The following is a 25,331-nucleotide window of genomic DNA, read 5'->3' on the forward strand; positions in this document are numbered from 1 at the left end:
TCAGCGTGGATCTTCTGGCAGTAATTAAAACAAAAATATTGACAATAACATCTTCTCTTTCTCACCTAACTGTAACATCCTTGTGTTCTCTCTCTTCTATAAGGGAGCAAGATCTATTCAACTGATTCCCAAGCCAAGCATCACCAGCAACACCCCTCTTGGCTCTAAGATTCTGGGAAAATTCTCTTTGCTTTTCTAACACAGAGCCAAGAGACCAAGCCCATAAAAGAGTGAAAACCGCTCCATATTGGATGACAACGCACCCCCCGTGCCTGCCCAGCGGTTAACAGTTTATTGTCTCCTAAACTAGAAGTGTTAAACTTTCAAAACCAGAGAAACAGTAACTGCTCTAATTACGAAATAATGAGGTATCAAGTAAAAAAAAATTAAATTATTTTAATACAAATTTCAAGACAAATTATCATCAGTGTTTTAACATTTCTATATTTTGTTAACAAGTAGCATTTACATGTGAACAATTCCGTTTTAATTTCCTGGTGGCTTCTGAGGGTACCACAGAGGAAGGACATGATGACAAATTACAAGCCCGAGTCCCAGTGCAGCCCACGCTTATCCAGCCGGCATCTATCGCTTGGGCAACGAGCTTTTAAAGACTGAAAAACCGTTCGATGCGCTCAAGAAGACCAAAGTCAGCTCTTGGCTTTGCCCTTCTTTGCAGGAAGTCGTCCTGTTGCTTCGAGGTATTTGTTAATTATTTCTTCTTGAGTGCTGGGCAAACATGGATGATATTTACAGTATTCCATTGTATATTCACCCTTTCCCTGTAGTTGGCAAAAGAACAGTCAGAGTGAGGACACTGAATCTGTCATCCTATTTAGCAGTAGGCCACACCCTAATCTGTGAAATAACATGCAATTATCCTCTACAATTAAGTCTACCAACACTGAGGCATGCGGGTATGAGATGCAAAGACACACAAACAGTATCTGAACGCTGTCTCATTGCTACAGGATCGCCCGTGGTCCCATCTCACCAGTGACGATTCTGCTTAAAAACTGAACCTGAGCACGGGAATTAATAACAGCCCATTTGAGCGCTGACAGAATATCGGCGCTCGCGTGTCACAAGACATGGGACGGCAAATCTTATGTAACAAACTCGCCTGATTCGAATGCTTTCAATGAGCATATAACTACAGGCATATACATAATTAAAAAAGGACATCTTAATAATGTGAGCACTGCTGTCAAAAATCTCTTCTACTTGCAGACATTTGTAATTTAAGGAGTATGCCTCCACTTTTCCGGCCGGTGAATTTAATACCTTTACTTGTAGCCATCCCTTTGCATTACTTATGACTCTGAATCTCCTCCCTCCTCAAAGTATGAAAGAATTTATTGGCCAGAAATGACACAGCTAATGATAGTGATGTTAATTAAAAAGCAGTTGAAGTAACAGTAAAAACTCTAAAGTTATTTTCCTATTCTGTATTTGCTTTGATTTTTATCACTTTTACTGCTACAAATTGGCACACTTGATGTACAGAAATAAACGCGTTCTAGCAAAAAGTACCGAGAGTACTTACCTCTGTGCAAGACCTCAGCTCGGTGGCGTATCCAAACATATCGTTCAGTGGCACCTAAAATCCAAGCACACTATTCTTGTAAAAACAAGGCATTTTCCCATCAACTTTGGGTTATTATCCAATTTATCTCAATTACGATACAAAGAGTCAGTGAAATTTGGTGGTCTTTGCAAACAGTACTGATCTAATTATCTATTTTTGTAGAGTACCTCGTATTTCAACTAATTTACGTTCACAACCCCAAAAATCTCAAGTTTGAATGCGCCAGATACCAGAGCACCCCCGATTCAGTAATCTGCATCAGCAGGCAAGAGATCATAACGTCTGAACTGTCTCGAGACTGCAGCTCTAGACACAGCTTATGAAGCAGAAGTGACGCAGCGTGTGGTTTGTCACTAGCTAAGGCTTTGCTGAGATGATTTACCTTACCACCGCTGTTAGACGTACCCTTCTGCATGCGCTAACGTGAGAACACGTAACATTTTTAGACAGGTCATCAAAGAAGGGACACTGAAAACAAATCGTTCGCATTTATCTGCGATTACTGCAGTTAACGGTGGTAAGAGCTGAGGGAAGACAGCCGACCGACAGACCTTCCCCCTGAGCTCTGCACCTGCATCGCTGCAGGTTTGTTTCGCTCTGGCAGCACCGCCAGCCCATGGCAAGAAACCCCAGTTCTGCCCCTTCCTCTGCCACCATTTGATTTTAGGTTAGCAAGTCAGCTTCGCTGGAGCAAGACAGATTTACAATAGGTTCACTAATACTGCACAATACACCGCCACGAGTTGAAAATTCACGTTATGCTTGTTTATCCACTGAAAAACCTGGCTACTTATGCGTATTAGTCAAGAAGTAATGGAGTCGAAAGGCAAGGCAGGAAGAGAAAAGGTCAGGAATGAGCAAACACCACAAACCTCAGCATAGAGAGTAAAGTAACCTTCTACGCCGTCTTGTCCTGTGATCACTCCGTGACGGCGATTAATTCCAGCTATCACCGCTCCTTGGAACTCAGTGGGTGCCATCACCTCCACTGCCATAATGGGCTCGAGTATACGCACAGTGGCGTTTTCCATAGCTGGGGAAAAAAACTGAACTGAGTAACTAAACATCAAAGAACAAGCCTGGTACAAATCACGATACCCCTGTGCACAGCCAGGAAGCGTCTCACGGTTAACGCTGAGTGTTCCTTACATCAGTGTGGGAAAACAATAATTGACTATGTGGAATTCCAGCTCTCCTGCCTTTTATTCCCGAGACTGTAACACTGGGAGGCACACAGTTTGATGAAGGTTCTATCCATACCCAGGTAAGAATGAGACTGTTGGTGTTTCTTTACTCTAGGAAAACAAGATTTCCTTCATACAATTAAAGTCATTAATGTGCCTCCCTCAAAATTGCTATAAACTCTTGCGTATATATTCTCCTCTACACCACCAGCCAAACTGTCAATGTACATATGGGTACACCAGGCAACGAACAAACCTATAGAAAGGAGGTGGTTGAACTTAGCTCCAACAATAAAGAAGCCAGCAGGACTATGTGTTCAAACGACCAGCTTTATACCTTGCTTCAGGGCTCCTTCTCCTGCTCTGATGAAAGAGATTTCATTCGAGTCCACCATGTGATGTGCGCCATCGTCCAGGACGAACCGGACTCCAGATATCCTGTGCCCTGACACTAGACCTTTTTCACATGCTTCTCGGAATCCCTGTCAAATAACATCTCAAAGTTAGCAGGTTTTAGACCAAAATGAAGCTTAAAAAGAAAGTAGCATTAACAACAGCCCATAAAAGACATTAAACTTAAAAAACAGAACAACAATAACACACAAAAAAACCTTTCACAGTTTTTAACAGCAATCCGGTATCTACCCAATGGACCTTCCCGCTTGGTAAGATAATGGAAGAAAGTAACAGTGGGGAAAAGTTTCCATTCCCAAGCGTTTGAAAACTTCATACTATCATTCTTCGGCACCTCAGTTTGATGCTGATAGTTTTTTAAAAATAGAAATCATGTAACAAGCAAAGGAGAAGAAAAAGAAACGTGCTTGGGATTTTGCTTTGTTAAGGAACTGTGTGATCAAAAACTGAAAGAATGCTCCATGTGGAAAGAACTACGCTAACCGCTGGACTGCAGAACAAGGTTCTTGTAAGAATGCATGCTCCTTCCAGGATTTGGCAAAAATCTTCTAAGTGTTGCATCATGGAATAACAAAGGAGTTATTCTAGGCTGATCCGTTATTATAGGAATTCAAAGATTATGCTAGGCACTAAAGTAGTATGTGATAAATTACACAGTTACAGAGAAACAAACACAAAGGAAGCCCACAGAAGTGATGAAAAAGAAACAATATTTGGTAATTCATGCAGAAAATCTGGCTTAATTACAGTTTCCTACATAACCAGCCTCAGAGAAGTCACAAAAAAAAGTTAGATATTTCGGGGTTAGAGATGAGAATTGCGTGGCCACAGCCAAAAGCAGAAGAGGGCCATTAAAAACAGATTGAACAGAGGGAGCCTTGGGTGACTGCAAGAAAGGAAAGCCTACCTTTTGCGCTGCTACGGAAATACAGCAAGCACACACCACCAAAGAAAACAAACAGCAGCTTCTAAACTAAGTGAAAAACCTAGGAATGTAAGATATTAAGCAAAGCCACACAAATTTGATTCCGCTTCCACTGAAGTAATGGGAAAAGCCTCCTTGCCGGGGGCGAGACGGTCACAGTAAATGCGGACGGTATAGCAGGAAAACAACAAGAATCAGTATTTCTTGTATTATATACACACAGAAAACGCTTTATACCTTTTCAACAGCGGGCACAAATTGTTTTGGAATATTTGTGCCGATGGTTCTGTCTTCAAACTCCAATTTTGTGTAGTCCTGCGGGTCCAGGGGCTCAAGAACTCCTATGACTTTGCCATACTGGCCTGCTCCGCCCGTCTGTTTCTTGTGTGTGTATTCAAACCTAAGAACACACAGATCCCCAGAGTACCACGTTACTCAGCACACAAACCACGCTCTAACCACAGTTTTCTAAAAGTCCCCATTCTGCATTTTGCTTTATTCCATCTGGTTACAAAATGGCTAAAGCCCACGACAGCAGCTGAAACAACAGCTGAGGATATTTAATGCCCAAAGCGGGAGCACCACAGTTCTTCATCCTGCAACCGGGAAGCCGAGGGATGGTGAGGAGTTAAATCTCTCAAAAAACAACAGCTAAAAAAAGCTGCTTCTGTGTGCAGCGAGCAATACCAATAAAGCTTGCTTACCTTTAGGCTTATGCTTTTTGTTGACTGAACAACAAGATTTTTTTGTTGTTTCTGCACATACCTACAGTTCCCACACCCAGAGTACTTTGATGGTAAGTGCAGACACTGAGCAAAGGGATAATCGGGGGAAAACATGCTAATATGAACTGTGAAATACTTTGTAAGTGAAACTGGAGGGATCTGAGGTCTCTGTGAAGCATCTGTCCCCGTCCCAGCCGGCCGAGGGGTGCACGGAAGCCTCTGCGGTGGGACAACCCCCGGCCCCGCTCCCGCTCCTCCCGGGCCGCCGCGGGGGCGGGAACCGGTGGGGCCGCCCCGCTCCGCTCCGCCCCGCTCGCCGCTTCCTGCGGGAGGAGGAGGAGGAGGAGGAGGAGGAAGCGTCTCCCCGCCGCCATGGAGCTGCCGCCGGGCCACTACCTCGCCACCCGGGCGGCAGCGCTGGCCGCCGCCTGCCTCTGCTACCGGCGGGGGAGCCCCGGGCGCGGCCTGGCGCTGCGGGCCGTCCGCCGGGCCAGCAGGCAGGTGAGGGCCGGGCAGGAGCACGGCCGGGGCTGCCGGCCGGTTATCTGCTTCCTGAGGGGCGGGCAGCGGCTTCGCTTATCGCCTCGGAGGGACGAACGAGCGGGCGAGGGCAAGGGCGAGGCTGCCTGCAGGAGCAGCCGCACGGCCTGCGAAACGGCCCTTCTGGCTGCTCCGAGCTGCCCGCGGCCTCACGGCTGGGAAACCGGCTCCCTCGGCCCAGCCACCGCTCTCCGCGGCAAGGTGCGCCGGCAGCACGCAGGGGTGGAGGGACGAGCCCTGGGTGCGACGGGAGCCCTGAGGTTCTCCTCAGGAGCAGGGCTGCGGTCACAGAATCATAGAATAGAATCCCAGACTGGTTTGCGTTGGAAGGGACCTCCCAGCCCACCTAGTTCCACCCCCCTGCCATGGGCAGGGACACCCTCCACTAGCCCAGCTTGCCCAAAGCCCCATCCAACCTGGCCTTGAACACTGCCAGGGATGGGGCCTCCACAACCTCTCTGGGCAACCTGTGCCAGTGTCCCTGCCCCACTGCCTGCGGTGTTCCCTCAGGGCACCTCCCAGGCAAACACGCTCTTCGCAGGACTACCAGGACGCGCCAAGCTCCCACTGCTGACCTGGATTTGCTGGTAAACCTGCTAGAACAGGGGTTCTAGCAAAACCAACCCGCTTGCTTAAAGCCTTATTGCAGATGGCCAAAAAATCTGCGACGTGATACAATTCATAATGAAGTGCAACGTGGACTTAACGTCAGGAGCCCAATGAAGACTCCTCCCTCGGTATTTAACCAAGCAGGGCATTGCTGGACAGAATCACACGAATTGCCCAAACAGGCAATTAAGTAGTATACAACACTAGGAGTGGACGAGGAGGTACTCATCAGATGCTACACCAGGTGCATATTAAATGAGCAGGAAGACATAAATTAAAGAATATTAGAATAGCAATAAAAAAGAGCTCTCTATGGGCCCTGCAGAGAATGGCACTGCTGCAGCATGTCTCACAGTAACTAGAATATTTTCCACAAGACAGAGTAATTCAACATTTTACAAAGTGTTCTTAATGTCTTCCCTATTTAGGATATCAATGGTGTTGGGCAAAAGTACCACCTGGAATTGGTGCTGGAAGACGTCCTTGACAAAGTGAGTTCGGATTTATTTAATTAATACATGCTGCGGGCAGAACTTGGCACTACTGATGTGTAATAAAAAGCGATCGCTTTATGCTGCTGATCTAGCTGAGGCCAGTGAACACACCAGTTAATAATAATTGGGTTTGTGTTTCAGATTTTTCTATACTGCAAATCAGGCAGGGGAAAAAAACCCCCACCTCAGTTTTACCTAAAGGGACCCCCCATTTCTTACACCATAGAAGCCCCAAACACGTGGTACCTACCACAAGGACACTCGAGGGACGACAAGGATGTTTCAGTGTCATTCAGTTTCAAACTGAAGTTATTTAAACCCATTACTCCAACTGAATAGCACAAGTGACATTCTGCACCGCAAACACTGCCCTTTCTAGCACTGCAGAAAGAAAACTGCCCTTATAGTATAGCCACAGAAATACTGCGAATTTAACCTTGTCTTAAATAATCACAAGTCTCTATGGGCCAGACTCAGAGAAAATGACAACTACATTAAGAAAAAAAAATTTAGAAGTGCAAATTACCAATATTAAACATGTATTTAATCAAATATTAATACATGTAATTAACTTTGTAACAGGACAGTACTGTTAACTGCACTGCTGAAGTTCTTTATCATCTGGGCAACAACATTCCTCCAGATGTGCAATTCACAATTGAAGGAGAACTTAAGAACGCAGAGGAAGCAGATAACATATTCTACAATCGAATCAAGAGCCTGGAAAAAGAGCTTGTGGCAGAAAACATACCAGGTACAAAGAAGGGGTTTGGGTGAGAAGGAAGTTTTTGAGATGGTGTCCTCCACGGCCAGAAGCAAAGCTGAGCTCAGCTGGCGGTGGGCCACGGTCCCTACGGGAGCCCCCTCCATGCAAGCCAGGACCGAGGGGGATCAGGCCACAGCCCTAGCTTCCCTTTCTCTTATTCAGGGTGGCGTATTAATCACAGCGCTACCACATCTATCCATCGCTTCTGACATCGAGAACCGACACGTGATTTGCAGGTGACTGTTCCTGAAAACCACCTGCTGCCGTTACCGCTCCCCTTACCAGCGTCCTGCTCACTGTTTGCGGCTGTTGCCTGTACAGCACAGCAGGCACTGTGACTGTACTACTAGGGTCTGCTCTTACTTGAGAGCAACCCCTACCTTGAAGACCTTATAGAATATACATTAAGAACAAGAACTGGGAAGAAAGCAGACCCCGTGGTGATATAGCTGCTACTTCAAGGTTACATGGAAGGTCTCTGGCACAGCAAGGAACGCAAGCGAGTGACTTTAGCACCAAACCCTACTATTAGGTGATAAGGTGCTGTTAATGGCTGCAACTCTGTGAATCTTGCTTAATGTATATTACTTGTTTTGTTTGCCAGACAGCCACGGCAACGTGTCCCCAGAAATGGAGCCTGTCCACCTGCTAGCGTGGGTGGCCTCTGGCTATGTGATATGGCAGAACTCTACTGAAAACACCAAGTTCCAACTTGCCCAAATTAAACGTGTGAAGCAAGTGGTGAGTTACCATCAATGCCCTGCAACAAGCCCAGTATTTAGGAGCTAAGCAGTTGTGCGTGTACTGGAATACAGCTGAAGCTAAGCTCTTACGCAAAAAACCTCGACTGTCTGAACTTCTTGGTCCGGTTCGTTTTTAAGCCAGTGTTTGCTTTTTGTTCCATCTAGCCCTTTCCTCCAGCAAACCATGAACGCTTGAGTGTTTATTTAGGTCACTCCTCTTCATAAATTTTGCTTATAGAAGCTGTGTCATCTTGGCACCAGCAGTATTATACGCTTATTTAGTTAAGAAAATTGACTCTTCCACTCGGAGGTCATCACGTTGATTACAGTTTTATATTACTTTCCTGCCTTTCCTCTGGAGTGTAAGCTCAGGTGACAGTATTCTTGCATAGCGTGCACTGGAATACTGGCCTTTGTCTCTTCATCTACACTGTGATCTGGCAATCAGTCACAGTAATACCGCTCGACATCTTGGCGATAGCCATGTCTAGACAAATAGCAATGGGCTGCACCTCAAATTCAATCAAACGCAATCTGCATTGCTTTTGCTTTTGTTTGCAGTCTCCATCCATTTGCTAGTTCACCTCAAAATGCTAATCAAGACAGAAAATACCAATTTAATTCCACTCTCAATATTAGCTTTTTTACTTTGTTCTTCCCAAACTTACTTTTACAATTATTTTTTTGCAAGGGGGAAGGAGGACAGAAAACCTCAAATTAATTTTTAGTTGAGACATTCATATTGCAGAAGCGCTCTCTAAATTTTTTTTTTTTAAATGATCCAGTTAACAGTGACACTTCAGGGATAGCTTTCTACCTGGTCTGAAAAATTCAGTCAATTGGAGCAATGCTCTTAGATTAGCATGATGAGCATCCATTAAGTTTATGATAAGAAAACTGAATTCAGGAAGATGCCTCACAAGGCAGAAAAGGAACAGAATACTTCAGGACAAAGTATTTTCTATTTTCACTTCTTTCTGAGTGGTTACAAGTAATGTGTTTATCCTGAGCAGATCTGGATCTGCCCCAAGCTAAGAAATAAATATGACTGGCAAACCTCACTACAGCTATTCAAATTAATTGAGTCATTAGCTGCCATTATCAACAGGCCTTGCAGACTTCTTGCCTGGAACACGCTTGACTGATAAAGCAGCTTGCTTTCAGAAGAGTTATTATTAGAGCAAAGGTTTTGGTTTTGTTCTTAAATTAAGAGAATTCTATAGATTATCCCAGTTCTTCTCTGTTCTATTTCGGGAAAATATACTGTGAGTTAAGAATAATTCCTAAAGGGACAGTCAACTGTAAATTCAAGGCAATTGAGTATGTAAGCTAGGATAAAGAAGTAGGACTCCGTATTTAGAAAACCCAATGTTAGCAGGAGTCCTCTGAGATCCATTATTTCAGAGCCCAAATGTTTGGCCACTCAGAACAGCCGGTGAATTCCCATGAAGTTCTGGGGATGAAGGAAAGGCAGAAACTTGTTCTGGGAGCAGGATTTGTTAAGGCTTTGCTCCCTCTGATGGCTATCTGAACGCAATTCACAGATGCTGCAGGGCTGCGCACATAAAGATTTTAAAACCCTCTTTAACAAACCAGATGAATTTAAGGATCTGGCAGACAGAAGACTATTAAACTAAACCAGCTGTCATCTCTCTTTAGTAATTTTGTTCCTTTTCTTTTCCCCAAAGAATAGATATGTTAAGAGTACGTTCCAAAGGCCAATGGGTATTACATCGCTCACTCAATCACTGATAACTTGTTATCCACTGTAAGGCCTCTGGAGTGTGTTCCAAGTCTTATCCTACTGACAATTTTATTTAGGATTATTTGGGTTAAACTGACACCTTGTAGAATGAGGTGTTCCCTTCCCAAACGAGTTCCTGAAGTTGACATATATCTAGCTTCTTTAAGGGAAGAATTAGCACAGTTTTGAGTTTCACATTCAGTCTCTCAAATGCAATTTGGGAGTTCACAGAAATACAGGACAGTATCTTTTGTTTTGTTACAGTGACTAAGCTCCATCTGCTTTATTTGTTAACACGAGCTGCCAGTTTCATCTGAAATATATCAGAGAACTTTTATGCTAACCAAAGAGAACTGACTCACTGCTTTTAAGGTGGGGGGAACCCCCAAATTCAGCCCTTTTTACCTTGTCTTTCCAGAAAAGAAGTGATGAATATCTTGAATTTGACTACACGATTCTACTTCACGAAATGGTGTCCCAGGTAAAGCCTTATTTCTAAAAAGCCCTTTTTTAAGACTGCCAACTGCATAACGTCCAACTCAGACACGCAGATGGTGGGGCGGTCACAGGTCTGATGCCTGCAGGTCAGTTAGCAAACAGGGTGAGGGTTGGGGCAATGATCATGGTCTGTCTCAGCATCATCGGCTTCTGCCCCTATGCAGGCAGGAGACACCAGGCCTCCAGCTTGTGTCAGCAGACAGTAATTTTCAGCTATTTCTGGGCCGCCTTGGGAATGGCAGAGGTTCAATACACCGGTCATTCAAGGCTCTCTCCTCATGGGAGGTACTATTGCCAAACTGGCCAGGGATAAAGGGAAGCAGCAGCTGCCAGCATCCTGGACTGCTTAACTGCATTCCAGCTGGAGCTGCAGAGTTTTTCAACACTGGAGGAGAGCAGTGGTGGACCCATACAAAGAGGCATCATCTGCCCCAGGAGCTGTCAGAAGAAAGCAGGCGAAACTTTGGTTCCCAGAACAGTATTTACATTCTGTGTTATTCTCCATCCTAACTTTGCGATCTGAGCAAGTGTTTTCATAAGAAAAAACGCAGAAAATTTCAAGAGAGTATTAAACCAGAAGCTCTCGATTAAACCAGCAGCTCTCAATTGTGCAACCTCCTGTAATAAGTCATCCACTGATAACAATCAGAGATCTCACTCCCACTTCTAGCTCCACTGCTTCCTACCCACTGCACTCTCAGTTAAGTTGAGGCATATATAATCGGTTTAGTTTCTAAGTTTTCTATGAAGAAAAATGAATGAAAAGTAGTAGCTAACTAATTGCAGGACAAAAGCATAGGTTCTTCATTGCACCCTGTTTGGTGAAGGGCAGGTGGCCCAAAATATCAGTAGCACTAACCATAAGAGGGGTAATCCAACACAAACATGCTTGAGCTGCAAAACTTGCCCAGATGAAAGAAAGTGTAGCTGCAGCAGCATGGAGCACAACACAGGCTGAAAAAAGCTTGCACTATAACTGCGTGTTATAGTGCTTACCCTGCGCTGCTACTGGTCCTTGATCGACCTCCTTATATCAGCCCCAGGTATGGCTGTACTACAGCAGTCAATTCCCCTTTGGTATTGTTCAAAGAAAATACCTTCTCACTTTCTACACTTTTATTTTCTACCCACAGGAGATCATTCCCTGGCAAATGACAGTTCTCTGGCACCCACGGCACAGTGTTCAAGTAACACAGGACAGCCGTCAGCCAAAACACGCATCGGAATGAGGGACCACCTGATACTGCAATGGAAGAAGCTCAAATGCTACAATAAGCATTGGAAGGGAGGGCAGCTAGGTTGATGAGGGTGGACATGCAATCAAGGTACGAAGAAAAGAATCCTTCCTCAATTAAATTTTTCCTGTACATTGTGCTTTGATCTGATAATCCAAACGGCACTTTATGTGCTACCTAATCAAATTCTGCATCAAAATGAATTTAAAAAAAACTTCTGTTGCCAGAATGAATACTTACGGCACAGGCGCAGAGATGTTCTCCCTAAAGGCAACTTTTGGCTTTCCTATGGTGCAAGGGCAACCATATTCCCTTTCCATTCGCTGCAGGGAAAAAAACAGAATGACATAGAGAGTTGTTCCATTGGAACAATACATTGGAAATTATTTTATTTACAGATCTTTCTGAAATGAGAAACTTAATCAGAGCTAACCAGTTTTTTGGTTTGGGATTGATTTGGGGGGTCTTGGTGGGGGTTTTTTTGTTGTTTTGTTTAAACATTACAAATTATTCACTGTCATTCTGTAGTCAACCTTGTTGAGGGCCTATAGCTTTGGCTACAGGAAAAGGGAACAGCATTAATTATTTTAGTCAAGTTTAAGTTTTTCAAGACAAAGACATCTTTTCTTCATTCTGTCAACATTTCAGATACATCTAATGTGTTAGACTAAAATATAGACATCAACTTGAAAGAAAATAAATCACTGTAAGTAACTATTCCCTCCTGCATGCATCATCTCTTATTATAGAATGATACATTTGAAAACACAGAAACTGAGTATTTCTCTCTCCTGTAGGAAATGGCTAATGGTGAAATTCATTATAAGGAAAAGCTGCTAAAGCAGAAGTGTAGTGCTTAATTTGTTATGGATTTGAACCAAAAAGTAAAAATATTCCAGGCAGAAGTTTCATTTAAATAGATTGCAAGCCTTCAATATAGAACCACTGGAGAGAAAGAATCTTCAGAAGTTCACTCAGAAGTTAAGCTCTTCCCTAAACAGCTAGCCTTGTTCACATTAATGCCATGGTGCCTTCTGCTTGAAGGATCTCAAAACAGTTGTCACACAATAACCCTGATTTACGCCAAAGCAAGTGGAGTTGTACACCTGGTGTGTGCTTAGGCACCCAATTACAAAATTGGGCGTAAAGGCTGGCATCAGCCCATCTACAGATAGATTTTGGTCTCAGCCAGAAAGAAGCAGAATTCTTGGTTGGGAAAGCAGTCAAAAGCAGAGTCCGTGGAATCTGCTTTCCAAATTACCTGGGCATAGATTTCCAAGTGCAGTTCCCCCATTCCAGAAACAATGGTCTCTTTGCTCTCATCATCAAAATGGACTCTAAAAGTGGGATCTTCCCTTGTAAAGCGGTTCAGGCCTTTTGAAAATTTATCAAAGTCATTCTGAAAAACAATTACACACAGAAGAAAACAGTAACTCAACATCCAGAAGTCACACAACAAGAAGGCCTCAAATTTTCCTATCAACTGCTCAGCACTTCTACTCTCCTGAGGTTATTTTCTGAAACAGTCATACATTTACAACTGTATTTATACTTCAAATCCATGTTTACCCAGGTCAAAGACATGCATCTTCTTTATGGCTAAGTGATACCACCTAATGCAGTCACATGGCAAATTACCTGAATGATACAGTCTTCAATACTTCGGATAGAACGTTTTAAAACACTGCTCATTTTAGTCTATGGTTCCATATTTAACTACTAACCCGCATAAAATTACAAAAGCAGCAGAGGAAAAGTAACTCAGTCAGAAAAAGGTTAATTCACAGGTTCCTACCTTGTTGGAAGGCTTCATTGCTACTGAAATGACAGGATCAGGGATGTGAATTGATTCCTGCAACGGCCACAAAGAGATCATACAATCAAGTTCCACTACACCCGGTGACGTTATTTATCCAGAAGAGTTTGGTCACAAGAACTCTGGGTTACAAACACGGATGACTGTTTTGCTTATCTAGCTTGTACCTAATATCATAGTGTAACAAAGTTGTGTAACTCTCCTGAGGATTACCACAAAGCTGTATTGCCAACACCGTTTCCTAGATGAAGGATGGTATCTGGATTTCACAATAGTTAGAAGACTCTGCTTCCTATCAGTTTTTGTAAAAAATAAATGAATGAATAAATAAAAATAAAGCTGATGTATTTAAATACATATACAAATACATAGCTTAATACTTTTGGGTAACAGCATCCACTTCTAACAGTTTGCTAACACTGAAGTAATATATTTGATGTCAAGTGTAGTAAACGGGTGTGTATCTCTCTGGCACATACCATACTTCTATGTATTTGGGCTCTTTGAGGTATAACAAATAATCACCAAAAATATTTGTGGTTGCATATACATCAAAAATACTTAAACAGAACAAATAATTACAAACTTTTACAAAAAAATCCCAGTGAATTCTAATGCATGAGGCACACAGATGAAAAGGTGTACTCACCATGGAAATGTCGGTACTAGTTTTATCAGTGAACGTATCCCCACTAGCACAATCTATTCCAAACAGCGCACATATGTCTCCTGCATAAACTTCATTTACATCCTTAAGAAAGAAAAGTTTACTATTTAGATAAAGCTGAAAGGTATATTACAAACTACACGTGGTTTTAAGACAATATATTAAAAACTGCGTTTAAAATCTTGAAGTTAAACTCCTTTGAAAATTCCAGCTTTGATAAAATGCTCTGTAAATCTTCTATCTCTTTTTTCAGAGCACAAGGAGGAGACCTCAGCCTGGATGCTAACTTATACTAGTTTGAGGATGTGAAGCAAGCAACAGATTATGTTTCAAGCAATCCTGACCCAGATACAGAGTTCAGGAATCTTAAACAGGAAAGGGTAGTATTTGCAGCAGTTTGAGAATCAATTTTTAGTTTAAGAATTGTATTCAATAATCACATGGAAGAAAACATTTTTGTGTATTTTGCTAATCCTGCCTTCCCTCTCCCAGAATTATGGGCTATGGGGATGATACCAGAGCTGGCTTGCTTTAGGTATCACCTCAGAGCCATTTTATAATGGTTCCTGGGCAAAGAGTCTTCCGCTTCAGTAGAAAGAATACACTAGAGATCATTCCAGTTTCTTGTAGAGCTCCATTAAGTACTACAGGGAAGTATGAATTAACAACAAAAGCAGAAATTTGACATATCACATCATTCAGAGAGAGCTGAAAAGCGAGAAGCCTGTTTAGTAAGAGTGGCTCCGAAAGCAATCCGTGTGGATTGTACCTCTCACACTCACCTCCATGTTGTCTGAATGCATACGGACAAGTCTTTGTACACGCACTCTCTTCCCCGTCCTAGTGTTATAGATATAATCCGATTTCTTCAGCATCCCCTGATAAACTCGAATATAGGTTAACTGCCCAAAACGGCCAGCCTGGAATCAAAATTCATTAAAAATCAGATATGGTCATTCTGGGAGTCAAGACCACTACTATTCAAAGCATCATCTGTACTGACTCACGCAATGTTTCTGTTTTGAATTTACACACTAGACAGGTACGTAAAACTTTTTGTAAGGTAGTCTCAGCTTTCACTTGGCGCTGGAATGGAACTTGGCATCTCCTGGCGATTTTCTTTACTTCACCAATTTTACCACACCTAAGCCTTCCCAACAGAGGCACAGATTAACTAGCAATTTGGCCAGCCACTTTCCAGATGAAATCTGAGCTGCTACTCTCTAGGTAGCGAACAACTTGTTTGGTTAAAACTGTGTACTTTTTCCTTTCTTATGTTCTATTGTTTTCAATTTCAAACAAAACCAGGATTTTTCTCTGAAAGGACTTGAAATAAGCCCAGAAAACTCCCAAATGTTCAGGTTTTAACGAAGAAAATCACGAAGTATTTGAGCTACACAACCCACAACCCTCCAAATGTGGCAATGTTTGATACCTTTGTGGATTTTATGGTTGAAACAATTTTTTAAAAAGAAGTTAAATTTAAATTAAACAAACTGATTTTAAAATTTGTTCCATGTTAAGTTTTGGTAGTACCATCTGTTTGGACTCACTCTTTTCCACTCAAATCACAAATAATGAATCCAGATATCTTCTTTCCTCCTGCAGGGTTAACACAATGCAAGCACAACTTTTGCCCGGTAGAGCTCAGATATTGGTAGCATGGGAAACTTGCAAGCAACTGAATAAAGTCAGCTAGGTAATATTCTGAGCATCCCTTCTCTAGAAACTTTTAGTTTAGCTTTACCATATACACAGCGACCAAGTAAAAAAGTCATCACATGCACAAATAGATAGACTGAAAACACAAAGCTTTAAATGTTTGCTTTTCCCCAAGAACGAAAGGCATTTGCCAGGCATCAATGCCAAGCCACTGGTAGCTCAATGCAAGCAGGACTTGTGTACACCAACAACTCTTGCAGGGAATGCCCTGCTTCTCTAACAGTTTTGCTGCATTAGAAAGGAAAATGTTAACAGCTTACCTCCAGTTTAAAAGCAAGGCCTATAAATGGTTGGGAATCGTCTCGAGCAGAGTTCAGTAGGAACTTGCTTTTGTCCTCAGAATCCCTTAAAAACAGGAAGGGAGTTTATGTTATGAATCAACATGAGCCCAACCCTAGAAAGTCCCCAGGGCCTTCAGGTTCACAGGTCTGTAATAGAGACTTAAAGATGCTCACATACGTAGCTCCCATATACTCAGAAAGTGTCTCAGAAACTGCAGCAGATCCCAAAAAGGAGGTCAAAACTATGACAAAAACCACTAGTCCTTCATAACATCCAACTATTTTGCCATGAAAGCAATTAATCATACACTCAGACCCAACTCATGAGCAAGTCCAGTTTTAGAGTGAAGGAAGAGACACTGCAGTAACTCTTCCGATGACGCTCATGAGCAGCGTGAGAAGTTTTAGCCTATCCTAGCAGGCAGGAGTTAGAGGCAGCGAGAAGCACAGCAGCACTGAGGACTCAAAGTCAGATAACCACTGGGAGAAGAAGTCATAAACTGTATTTATTAGCATCATTTCTCTTTAGCTATATCCTCTGAACAATTCAAGCACATTCAGATGACCTGATGGTCACCCCTAAGCCATGACTGCAACAATAAGGGCTGTTTACTGGCTTTAAGGTTGGGTGTCATGCTTCCTAATTGTGAAGGCACATCTACTTCAGCAAACACGTCTAAATGAATAAAACATCAGTTAACACATTTTTAGATGTGCTTTCTCCTTTACTGTATGCATGGGCTTAAGGGTTGCCATTAGTTTCTAAAGAACTATCTCATCAGGTAATAATTTTTCAAAGTTAACATTTAATATGTGTTAAAAATAGCAGTATAAACAGTAACCCTCAAATGAGGGATAAGCTTTCTTCAGTTTAGAAGGTTGTGCAAAATTATGATGGCATTATTGAATACAAATGGTAAATGATCGTGTATTTTGTTAGTAAAGTTTCCTGCTACATATTACACTGCTTTGAAACCTGATTCTGAGACCACTCCATATGCTCATGAATATACTTACCCCTGGTTAAGAATAGCATAGTTCTCAACCTCTGAAGGATTGGGGAGGTATTCCAGGACAGCATCCAGCAACGGCTGTACTCCTTTGTTCTTTAAAGCACTTCCCACCAGTACTGGTGTAAAGGACTTCTTGAGTGTTGCTCTTCTGATTGCAAGCTGAAAAATATCAGTGCATTACTCTCCTCCTGCAAAAACTTCAGGAGACTGAAGCAGTACTAACCAAGCAGCAGTCTAGATTCTCTCTCTCTTTTTTCTGGTTATCTCTGCTCCTGGAGTAAAGAAGCCACTCTCACACAGTCTCCTGTACAACCCCCTACTCAGGAGCTTCCCATAAAACTTGCTCACTAGAATTCTAGAGAAATGCAAGGGTTTGTTTTATTTTTCCCTCAACTTAAATTCAACTTAAAAATTAAAATGCCTAAGATAAATACAATGATAACAGCATACTCAGAAAAAGTTTCTTGATTCTCTGCTGGTAAAGTCAGGACTCTTCATTTCTGTTTCAGACGTCTCATTCCCCCTATTTAGTTATGGTGGGAAACAATACACATTTAAATTTGTGAAAGTAAGATGAGATGATTCAGTATCTTTAACCTACGGAAAACTCTTCTGAAAGAGGAAGTTAGGAAGGGAAGGCATATTTGGGTAAGTGCCATGCGCAACGAATCATCATTTTTTTGATGAAGAATGTTTTAAAAGCACATCAGAAGAACCTATTCACATTCATCTGCAGACCTGCTGAATTGCACTGTCTTGGGAACCTTTCCAGGATGTCCGAGCAAACGGAGCAAGATAAAGTGCACGGTAATCTCATGCTCAGTCAGCGCCTTTCACCCAAGCATCACGCAACGCACGCAAAGCGTAACTGAGCACCAACAGCTTCCGAAACAGTGATCACAGCCGTCTTCCATAAAGGTGGACAGAAGCTATTTGCCTCCTCCACGCCCCCCAATCAATTACTGAAGCCAAGTTTGCCACCTCGGTCTCACCTCTCCCTGCCACTAGAGGCTGCCATCTCCCTATGCTTACTGAGGTCCTCACTTCCACCAAAGAGCTCCTGTCTTCTTTGATAAGCTGAAAGAAATGAATTCTCCTTGATAGCCAAGATAGTTAACCACATCATCTAATCTGGGAGTTATTTAGAGTACCCAAAGACAGACGTTTAAGCTATCTTTGTAATTAACAGAGAGAACGTCGGTTCCTTAAATTTGTTGATGTAATGACTTGGCAAAAAATAATACAAGGAAGAAATTCCTACATCAGCAATTCTGCTCATCTAGCCCATGTCTGTTCTCATACACCAGAGCGCTGGAAATATGGCTGTGCTGACGCCCAGTGTTTTTATTTGGCCACATATTTCCAAATGAAGCAACATGACTGCAATTTATCCTCATTAACAATTATCTTGGGGGAAAAAAAAGTAATTATATTTTCACATAAAGATGATTGTCACTGAGCGCCCCACCGAGTACCTGGCACACATCATTTCCCTGAGTGTAGCGTTATGGAAAGCAGCAAATGAGGTGATGTTTAAGCAGCTGATCTTCGGCAAACATCATATGCTATGACTGTGGCATTCAGGAGCAATATGTAGCATCGTTTCCACAAAAAGATATTTTCAGTGGAAACTTGGCTGCTGGCCACTGAAAGAAAATCCATCTTCAGGGACATATTAGTACAAATTAACCTGCATCTGCAATACTATAGCCATTAGAGCTGTAATTAATTGGCTTTCAGAAGTGGGAAGCAGAGGCATGCTGAATAGACAAATTTATCTTGGTAACACGTTTCCCTCCCAGCAGGACCTATCAAAAATAGCTTCCTGCTAAAAATCTCTCACCTCTTACAGCAATACAGTGTATTCACATCGGTATACCCCGGTATCAGGGTACCATTCCATCTGCCAGGTGAAGGACAGATCTAAAATCGCTATTACATTTCTGTCTTTATCAAAGCAAGAAGGGCTAATTTGGACAGGAACAGCTCAGGCTAAATAAAATAATATTTATACTGAAATAACTAAATGCCTGGTTATCAATAAGAGATACATTTGCTTAGGACTGTCAAAAAAACCCCTTGTGCTTTTGTCTCAAGCCAAGTTGGGATATACAGATTCCTGCATATTCTTCCTAGAGATGTTAGCCACCAGTAAATAACCCATATGGCCAAAACAATTTAAAAAAAAACCCCACCTCCATACCCAAGGTCTGTAGCAAAGTTAAAAGCATCGAAATTTAGGGGTCAGGAAGATTCAAATAAATAAACCTTAAGGGGATTTGCAACATGCATCAGCTTTGAGGAACTGCCAGTCCTCTTTATCCCAACAGAGTGGGCAACTTCCAGGAAAGCAAGCACTGCAAACCCTAACAGGGAAAGGACGACGGCACAGAGGCCACCAGGCACTGCTAGTGGGCCAAATACTTAGACTAGGACTTAAATATCAAAGCTGCTTTCAAAGTAGCAATCTCAGTGATCAAGTCTGACTCGAACTCAGCTGGCCTAGCAGGCTCCAACCGAAGGACCTAGGTGCAGGCAGAAAAAAGCAAGAGAAGGCACCAAGCGCCAGGTCAGGCAGGCTCCAGCCCCAGGAGCCCCCGTGCAACACCGCTGCCCAAAGACAAGCTGTTCTAGCTCCAACAGCAGCTCTCAGAAAAAACAGTCTGCCTGCAAAGGCTTCTCCTACTGCAACAGGCTTTTCAGACCTCACTTTTTTTGATTTAAACACATTAAGCAACTGGTTTCCTGTAGAAGTTTCAATGTTTGACTAATTAGTGGCTATTAACAGCAGGCACTGGAAGATTACTGCTCAAGTTAACTTCTGACACTAGCAAGAGGTGGTGGCAAACAGCAAAACGCATCACACAAGTCCTTGCACCGAGCGTACATTGCGGGCAAAACCCAACCATGTTGGGACCAGGCCTGCGAACCATAAATCCCTCAGCGTGGCTCCCTCACGCTCCCATCTGCAAAGACACGAAGCCCGGCAGACTGCTGTGCGTACCAGCTACGCGCTGCTGTCTTGAGTTACACACCCACCCCATGGGGCTGTGCGGTAAACGCAAGCCAGCTTAGCACTTCTCCTCTAAGGGTACGTGTCCTCAGATTACCTCGACGCTCACGGCAGGGCAGAAGCAGGTCCACGTGCGGCACAGGCTCTCTGACGCCAGCAGAGCCAAGCTTTCGCACCTGTCCCGACTAAAGCCAATGCCACAGTAACTCAAGAGACATCATTAGGCAACTGCGATCCTTAAAGGAGGGACTGCCATCCCACATACCAATCCACTATGGGACACGTAGCTCGCCAAGCCTGGCATCAAACAGGCTAAAAGGAGGAATACACGGTGGCCTGCTGTCCAGCCTCCACGGAGCCGCACAAGCGGATCTCATCCTGGAGTGAACAGCGGCAGGACTTGCACAAAGACTGTACGGCTGCAGCTGATCTTCCTAGGTCTCCCTACCAACTTCTAATACATGGACATGTGCTTGAAGAAACAGTGATACCAAACTGCCACAAGAACAAACAATTTTCACTCTACAGCCATCTGATTACTTCTGTGAGCATCCCTTTATGTTGGCATGTTTGCCATCTGATATCTGAAGTATCTCACAAATAAATCATGTATCATTTTTCCCTCCCCTTTCAAGAAATGCAATTCTCTTTTTTTTTTTTGAAAACTGTATATTGACCTGGATTCTTTTCCTCTGGAGTCTCCAAGTCATTCCAGTTCCCTTCTAGTGTACTGCTCTTTTCACTTTGGATGTAATCAGTGCAAATACAAAATAAGGCAGGGTTTCCTAGGCACAAAGATGACTTACAGTGCAACAACTGACTTGCTGTGGGACATGAAGCAAGTCACAGCCATCAAGCTGTAACACGGGCAAGGCAACAGAATGACAACGGCTAGATGTATCTTTCAGCCATTTGCTGGTCCGTAAAGGGCAACACACAAGCTCAGACTTTCCAATGCAAACCATAAAAGAGGTTTGGAATGGGCCTTCAACAGGGAGCGATGTAGGAGTCCACCTGTGGGAGGTGACACTCATACCAGGGAACTTAAGCAAAGAAAATTTCTTCCAGACTTCAGGAAATTTTTTATCGGGGCACAAAAGAGCAAGGTAGCAGTGTTACAGGAAGAACCACCACAATAAAGTTACCTTTAACTCAGAAGCTGTAGGAATCTTTTCTTCCAAAAACAGCTCCCCAAGTTGATCATCCGAGTTCGCAACACATTCGATCAACTCCCGACGTCTCTCTGCAGCTTCAGCTCTGAACTCAGCTGGAATTTCATCATACCGAAGAGTCTGGCTACACATAGATAAGTAACATAACCACTCTAAAGGAATACCACATGAATCAACATTTCAATCACTAATCATTGCAAGAAGACTGACCGAGAATTCCCTGTTGACAAGGATACTGAAAGAAAAATCACATCAGAATATCAACATGTTATCTTTGCTGTTTTAGCAGCAGAGGGTTTCTTCCCACTCACAGCAAGAGTTTGCAAGGACACAGGACAACCTGTTCAACAACCTCACCCACATCTTATCTTCATCCCAGTAAGCTCGTGCCAAACACACACCATCGGATCCCGTTATGAAGCAAGTCTCTCTTTCTCAGGAAGGCAAGGGTGGCTACCACCCCTTCACGCTACTGTGGTTAGCAAACAATTCACGCTGTGGCTACCCATGGCTAAACCTGACCCTGCAGAATCATTTTGCTCATGCTTGGAGAGCTGAAGGGTGATACCTCAGCCCTCGCACAAGCCCCATCCCTAACTTTCCAAAGGGCACGCTTTTTCACCTCTGAAGGGAAACTATAGGTAGCATTATTCATACAAAGAGTAGCTCCAGCTAAGAAATACACAAGCTTCAAAACTTACCCAAGTGCACCGTCAAAATATATAGCTCTTTCCTCAATAAGATCTATAACTCCTTTAAAGTTTCCCTCCAGCCCAACTGGAATCTGCACAAAAGCTGCATTGTGTTTTAACTTGGATCTGAAAAAGTGAGCAAATATAAATTAGTTCAAGAAAAAAATCATTTCCATATATGTGCTCCAGATGGTCTTTGAACAACATCCCATTCCTACAAAAATTGTTATCTTTTGTTCCCTGGACAGTGCCAAAAACCTACCAATGCCAATGAAAAATGCCTAGTTGCGTTTTAACCCAGGTGACTGCCAGCCCTCTACAGCCCAACAGATACAGTGAGCAACCTTCCTGGGAAACGAGGCAGTGCAAACTGGTTTCAGATTAATTACCTGATTATGGGAGTTGCTTTTCCTTTAATGCAAATTACTGTGTGTATCTCACAGATGAAATTAGGCACAGAAAGACTGCAGGAAGGGAACAAGTAGGACTTCTGGTATGCGAACTAGAAAGTGTCCAACCCTATGTCATCTCCCTGCTGTAAGCTACAGCACAGTTGCTACCAGGATCTCAGAAAAATGAAAAGGCTGTTTTCTAAGTGGCTCCAAATATAGTTCCATCAACAAAATAAATACAGAAATGCCAACTCTCAGTCACTGCAAGCCTGGGCTGACACTACCACTTGTTTTTTCTTCAAAAAATGGAGACTTGTTATAGGTCAGATTAAGATTTAACCTCATGTCAGGTATTATCTCCAAAACTGCGACTACAGATGCCATGAGAGAATGCTTTTCAATATTCTTAGTATGAATCTGCTATGTGACTAGTTCAGAATTATTTCACAAATAATTTTAAGTGATAAATACCTCAATTGTTGTACTGCTCTGGCTGGACTAGAGCCCAATCTGTCCAGTTTGTTGATGAATGTTAGAAATGGGACACCGTAACGTTTCATTTGCCTGTTCACAGTTATTGTCTGGCACTGAACTCCTCCAACAGCACAGAGAACCAGAATAGCTCCATCAAGAACTCTCAAAGATCTCTCCACTTCAATTGTGAAGTCCACATGTCCTGAACAACAACAAAAAACCCCTGTTATTCACAGATGATAAAAGGTAATGAGGAATTGCTTTCTGTAGCTGCAGAAAAGAGTGACAGCCAACAGAATGTGTCTCCAGCTATACAGAAAGAGTCCTATCAGCTCAACTGGAGTGACTAACGAACACAAAGAAGGCACCATGCTCTTTGTATACACTGAGGGAACAGCAATCCTAGTGCATCGGAACTGCTGTTACCTGGCGTGTCTATGATGTTGATGTTGGTGTCTTTCCACATGGTGTACGTTGCTGCTGACTGAATTGTGATTCCACGCTGTCGCTCTAGCTCCATTGAATCCATGACAGCTCCAACTCCATCCTTACCTTTCACCTTAGGAAACAAGAAAAAAAGAAAAGGAAAAAAAAAAAGGAAAAATTTAGTCCAAGGGAGTCTACAAAGAATTCTGCGTGTGCAGGAGTGATGCTTTATACACTGAGCATCATCCTTCATGCAGTGAAGAAAAGCAAACATGGCAGAATCGCTTAGAATTCTTCAACTATAAACAAGTCCGATTTTTTTTGCAGCTGCACCTGCAACTTCAATGTGTTTTGCTCTCCTGAGGATCGCTCCTGAAAAAGGTTATCAGAAATCTGTGGCAAATTATGCTCCACTGTGAATTTAACAAGCTAACATACCTGAAGCTAAAAATTACATCTCTATGGTCTCTGTTTCTCACAGTCATCTTTGGCTACATCAAAAGAAACACTATGTTCCATTGTACGTGGGGATGGCAAGGGAGAAGTAAGTCTCGAAACAAGATTTGAAGTGTTCTGAAAAAGGGAGAACACTGCAGTAAAGGAGGGATTACTTTCTATCCCCTTGCCCTCCACTTATTTTTAAAGGGGTATTGGGGAAACCAGCAGATCTTGAGGACTCCTTCTCCTGCTTGGCCAGAAGAGCCTCACTAAGCCCTCACCCCACGCACTACACAGGTCACAGCAACGGCACCACGGCACCCGGCACGCACAGCCCGCAACGAGCAGCTGTGCGCTGGAGTCCCCTGAAAACCCACCTCGTGCATTTGTGCTATCCTGCCTGTGTAGAAGAGGATTCGCTCCGTTAACGTCGTCTTCCCCGAGTCGATGTGGGCCGAGATCCCAATGTTGCGGATCCTCTCATTGGGAAGGACTCCCGAAGAACAGTGCCTGCAGTTCAGGAGAAGCTGAAAGGCAAAAGATCGCCCATTTAGTTAGGAGCAGGTCAAGCGCAGCTCACTGTGCCGACAAATACATTTCCAAACGGTTTTTCTATGGCAAATCGGTCATTTCAAGCAAAACGCCCTTTCCAAGCACCCACAGGGTCACCTCAAAGCTCTGCCCTGCACTCGAAGGAACCAGGCAATCCCTCCCCGCTAAGTCCGGCTTTGCCAGTCCCGCCTTTCAAAGCCCAGTCTACCCTGCTTCGCCTCCCGTTCATTTGACCGACTCGCTGCACCTTTCTCCCGCAGCCGATGCGGTGCTTTCAGACCAGCCTTGTCCTCCCCCTGCCACCATCCCCTTCTCCCCAGCTCCACCGCCTCCCGCCCGGCTTTCCCGCCCCGCCGCCGCCTCGGTAACGGGGGACACCGACACCTTGTGTCCGGCCTCGTCCCCCGGTCGGGCTCGTCCCCCGCAGGCTTCACCGGGCCCTGAGGGGCCGCATCCCCGGGCCTCCTCCCGCAGGCCGCCCGCCCTGTCCCAGTCCGTCCCGTCCCGCCGCCTCCCCTCAGGAAACGGCCGCGGGCGGTACCTGCTGCTGCCGCAGGCGGCTCCGCGCCAGGCCGGCCCGCAGGGCCCGCAGTACCCGCAGCATGGCTCCGTCCTGCCGCCGCGCAGGCCAGCCCGCCGCCGCTTCCGGGGCACCGCGCATGCGGAGCTGGGGACCGGGTCGGACCGCACCGCCCTCCCCGTGTGCCCCGGCCGGGAGCGGGGAGACACCGCCTTCTGCCGGGGGGGTCTGCCAGCTAAAGGCTGGGCCTCAAACAGCCAGAGAGTTGGGCTCCGTGGCAGAGAACTAGCCGTGGAAAGGGAAAGAAAACCCCTCACGGTACGCGAGGAGGAGCTGCGGAGCACGGGTACAGCTTAGACCGCGCTGTGATAGCCAGAAAGTCACAGCTACCCCGGGTGCCTCCCCTCCGGCCAGCACCCCACTGAAGGAAGAAGCGCTCCGGCAGAGATGGCACCCACGGTTCCGGGCACGGCTCCCGGCTCCAGCGTGGGCCTACGCTCTGCCGTGTAAAAACTTCCCCCGGTGCCCGGGTCCCGCCGGGAACCGTCCGTCTTCCAGTGCAGTGCTGAAGCGGAGAAGCAGCCCGGCCATCTCCGTACCGAGTCCCACAGCCCCTCTCCCCTTCTAGCAAACTTTTTTTGTGGTAAATGCATGTTTTCTGGAAACTGAGGGCCATAGAGAAGAATGT

At 44.2% G+C, this 25,331-nt stretch overlaps 2 protein-coding genes across 2 annotated transcripts; one reads left to right on the forward strand and one right to left on the reverse strand.

Moving 5' to 3' along the window:
* Nucleotides 1-376: 376 nt before the first annotated feature.
* GFM1 (G elongation factor mitochondrial 1) lies at nt 377-24,817 on the reverse strand. Its single transcript, XM_054834793.1, has 18 exons — nt 24,665-24,817; nt 23,949-24,098; nt 23,134-23,266; nt 22,705-22,909; nt 21,851-21,967; nt 21,123-21,273; nt 16,969-17,123; nt 15,931-16,015; nt 14,731-14,868; nt 13,931-14,032; nt 13,261-13,317; nt 12,727-12,864; nt 11,706-11,788; nt 4,349-4,511; nt 3,110-3,254; nt 2,461-2,621; nt 1,547-1,600; nt 377-782 (listed from the first exon to the last, which is right to left on the reverse strand). The coding sequence occupies exons 1-18, from the start codon at nt 24,782-24,784 to the stop codon at nt 651-653; spliced, it is 2,289 nt and encodes a 762-aa protein (XP_054690768.1). The 5' UTR covers nt 24,785-24,817; the 3' UTR covers nt 377-650.
* LXN (latexin) lies at nt 4,551-12,179 on the forward strand. The gene is made up of 6 exons (XM_054834795.1): nt 4,551-5,337; nt 6,414-6,476; nt 7,062-7,233; nt 7,850-7,986; nt 10,151-10,213; nt 11,364-12,179. Exons 1-6 carry the CDS (start codon nt 5,209-5,211, stop codon nt 11,457-11,459), a joined length of 660 nt encoding a protein of 219 aa, XP_054690770.1. The 5' UTR covers nt 4,551-5,208; the 3' UTR covers nt 11,460-12,179.
* Nucleotides 24,818-25,331: the final 514 nt, after the last annotated feature.

The sequence above is a fragment of the Grus americana genome, chromosome 9, assembly GCF_028858705.1.
Source record: "Grus americana isolate bGruAme1 chromosome 9, bGruAme1.mat, whole genome shotgun sequence".
Taxonomy (NCBI): domain Eukaryota; kingdom Metazoa; phylum Chordata; class Aves; order Gruiformes; family Gruidae; genus Grus; species Grus americana.

What these genes read in the sequence shown, in the direction of transcription:
- LXN (XM_054834795.1), top strand. Translation starts at nt 5,209, where the DNA reads ATGGAGCTGCCGCCGGGCCACTACCTCGCCACCCGGGCGGCAGCGCTG. An exon ending in TCCGCCGGGCCAGCAGGCAG is followed by an intron (nt 5,338 to 6,413) that starts GTGAGGGCCGGG and finishes TTCCCTATTTAG; the next exon opens with GATATCAATGGTGTTGGGCA. An exon ending in TGTGGCAGAAAACATACCAG is followed by an intron (nt 7,234 to 7,849) that starts GTACAAAGAAGG and finishes TTTGTTTGCCAG; the next exon opens with ACAGCCACGGCAACGTGTCC.
- GFM1 (XM_054834793.1), bottom strand. Translation starts at nt 24,784, where the DNA reads ATGCGCGGTGCCCCGGAAGCGGCGGCGGGCTGGCCTGCGCGGCGGCAG. An exon ending in GGATAGCACAAATGCACGAG is followed by an intron (nt 23,267 to 23,948) that starts GTGGGTTTTCAG and finishes TTGTTTCCTAAG; the next exon opens with GTGAAAGGTAAGGATGGAGT. An exon ending in CTACAGCTTCTGAGTTAAAG is followed by an intron (nt 17,124 to 21,122) that starts GTAACTTTATTG and finishes GATATTTTTCAG; the next exon opens with CTTGCAATCAGAAGAGCAAC.